At 32.6% G+C, this 2,346-nt stretch overlaps 2 protein-coding genes across 2 annotated transcripts; both read left to right on the forward strand.

Moving 5' to 3' along the window:
• Positions 1 to 305: 305 nt before the first annotated feature.
• On the forward strand, positions 306 to 629 carry AAJ76_192000896 (hypothetical protein; the record flags this gene model as incomplete). The annotated part of the gene is made up of 1 exon (XM_024474374.1): positions 306 to 629. The coding sequence occupies one exon, from the start codon at positions 306 to 308 to the stop codon at positions 627 to 629; it is 324 nt and encodes a 107-aa protein (XP_024329616.1).
• Positions 630 to 1,795: 1,166 nt separating this feature from the next.
• AAJ76_1920002386 (hypothetical protein) lies at positions 1,796 to 2,110 on the forward strand (the record flags this gene model as incomplete). Its single annotated transcript, XM_024474373.1, has 1 exon — positions 1,796 to 2,110. One exon carries the CDS (start codon positions 1,796 to 1,798, stop codon positions 2,108 to 2,110), a length of 315 nt encoding a protein of 104 aa, XP_024329617.1.
• Between the last annotated feature and the right edge of the window lie 236 nt (positions 2,111 to 2,346).

Here is a 2,346-nt window from a genome sequence, read left to right on the forward strand (position 1 = left end):
TTTTGATATAAAAAGATTCTGCCTGGAATCGAACTATGTGCAGCCATGGCTCGGGTGCGAGCTGGGCTCGCGACATTTAATAGTGCAGATTTTGATACTAAAACATATAAAAAACAATTCTTAAGTTTTTAGATGTTGTAAAACGATATGGTCGAAGGACAGACAAATTAGGCGCAGTGGTAAGATAGTACAAGTGGATGAAGCTGGTCTTAACTTAATGGTTAAAAATCATAAAGGGAGATCGCCAGTAATTAAAATTGATGCGCTGTGTATCGTTGGAGGCGTAACCTGTATAACAAAAGCCTATGCCCGTATACCCCCCCCCCAACAAAAAAATGTCAACAATTTTTCCAATCGTTTTAGAGCGTGTAGAGGTGGGAGCAACCATATACACAAATGAACATAAATCTTATTGTAAGCTGAATAATTTAGTATATGTTCATGATTCAGTATGTCACAGGCGTGAATATGTAAACCAGCAAACAGGGGTTAGTACTCGGGGTGTAGATTCTTTCAACAATGAATTAAATCCGGATTTAAAAAAGAAGGGGTGTTGCTACAACAAAAGACAAGAATTTTTAAATGAGTTTATGTGGCCTTTTAATAATTCAGAAAATCGGATTGTATAAATTTGGAACTTGCTTAAAATACACATTTAACTCTCTTTCTTAAATCTTTTTTTAATTTCCACATTTAACAATGAGCTGAATTTTTCTCGCAATGTAAGAAAAACCCACCTGATCGTTAATTGTGGAAAAAATCAACCCAATTCGACAAACTTTGTTATCTGAAATCTTGGGGTTCAACGGGTAAAATTTCTTAAACAAAAAAAATTCAAAATTTTTATCTGGTAATTAACACCACATACTACCTTTTTTAAAGGCTGAATATGCTTTATGTGTGTCCAGCTTTGATCATTCATTAATTATACCCAAAATCTTTTTTTGCCTACCTTTAATATTTCTTTGGGACAAGGTTCATATTTGGGTTCATGTTTCTTTGCTTGAAAGTTTCGTTTATATAACAGATCTACTATGCTTAACAGTAAAGGATATGTACTTTGGTGTCGTTATTACCCGGCGTTGTGTTTATCCAATACGCTATAAAATCTTTTCCACACATTAACAACAGCGGTAAAACTTTAATCAATCGATTATAAAAATATTTATTGCGTCCTCTGCTTTCTGAACGACTTCTTTAATCAATAAGTTTTTGTTTATCGTCAAAATAAAAGATATTGTTTTATTAAAACGTTCCGAAACACCTCTGGTACCGGCGTATGTTTTGGAACTAGGACCTGTATCATGTCCTCTTTTTGAAGATAATTCTTAAACATTGCATACCATTATCAGAGATATAAAATTTTATTTTCGTAAATTCTTTGCACCAAGCTACAATCGATTTAATCGCTTCGTTATTTCTTATTCTTTTATAAAAATACTAGCTTACGCCACCCTTTTGAAAACGGGCTCACAAATATTTCGGTTGCTCTTTCTTTTTAATGGGTATGGTACACCTTTATGTATGTACTTATTTTATTGTTTTTAATCACAAATTTGCCCTTTTTTTATTAAAAATAAAATTAAATATTGACACCTTATATAAGATTAATATAACTAAATAAATCGGGGGTAAAATGCACAAAAACACCGTTTCCCGATTAGAGAAATAACCCCCAAAATGATGCCGTTTGTTTTTAATAAAAAAACCAAAGAATTTTAAGATCATGTAAATTATATGACCTTCGGGTCATATAATTCACAAGATATTTTTTTGATTTTTTTAACCCCCTTAAATGATCAACAAAACCTTAAGACTTGAACAATTATTGCAGTTTGGGTATAAGGGAAAAGGTGAAGTTATTGAATTTTTAAAAGGTAGAAATCTTTTGTGTAGAATTATGAAATGTGTTTCTTGTAACACTTGTATGGAAGAACGAACTAGAAGAAATTCTATAGATGGAACTGCGTGGATTTGCAAAAATGCAATGGGCAGCAAATTTAAAAATTCCGTAAGCATTAGGAAATTTTATTTTTATAATTTTCGGTTAAGCTTGGCGGATATTTGGACAGTCATAGTATTGTGGTTGGAGAATGAAGGTGTTTGTTGAATTGAACACATTTATGGGACTGTGGGTCTACTGCGAACAAAATATTTACGACGCTGAAAGATGCCGTGATTAGAAATTTGGAACTCGATCCTATAATATTGGGTGGACAGGGCGTAATCTGTCAAATAGATAAATCCTTATTTTGTCACAAACAGAAAAATTATGTCGGCAAGATTTCCGATACACAAATGTGGATCTTTGGGATTGTAAATACAAGTTTTTGTCCAGCAAAAAGA

This window comes from Vairimorpha ceranae (assembly GCF_000988165.1).
Source record: "Vairimorpha ceranae strain PA08 1199 chromosome Unknown NODE_192, whole genome shotgun sequence".
Lineage (NCBI taxonomy): Eukaryota > Fungi > Microsporidia > Nosematidae > Vairimorpha > Vairimorpha ceranae.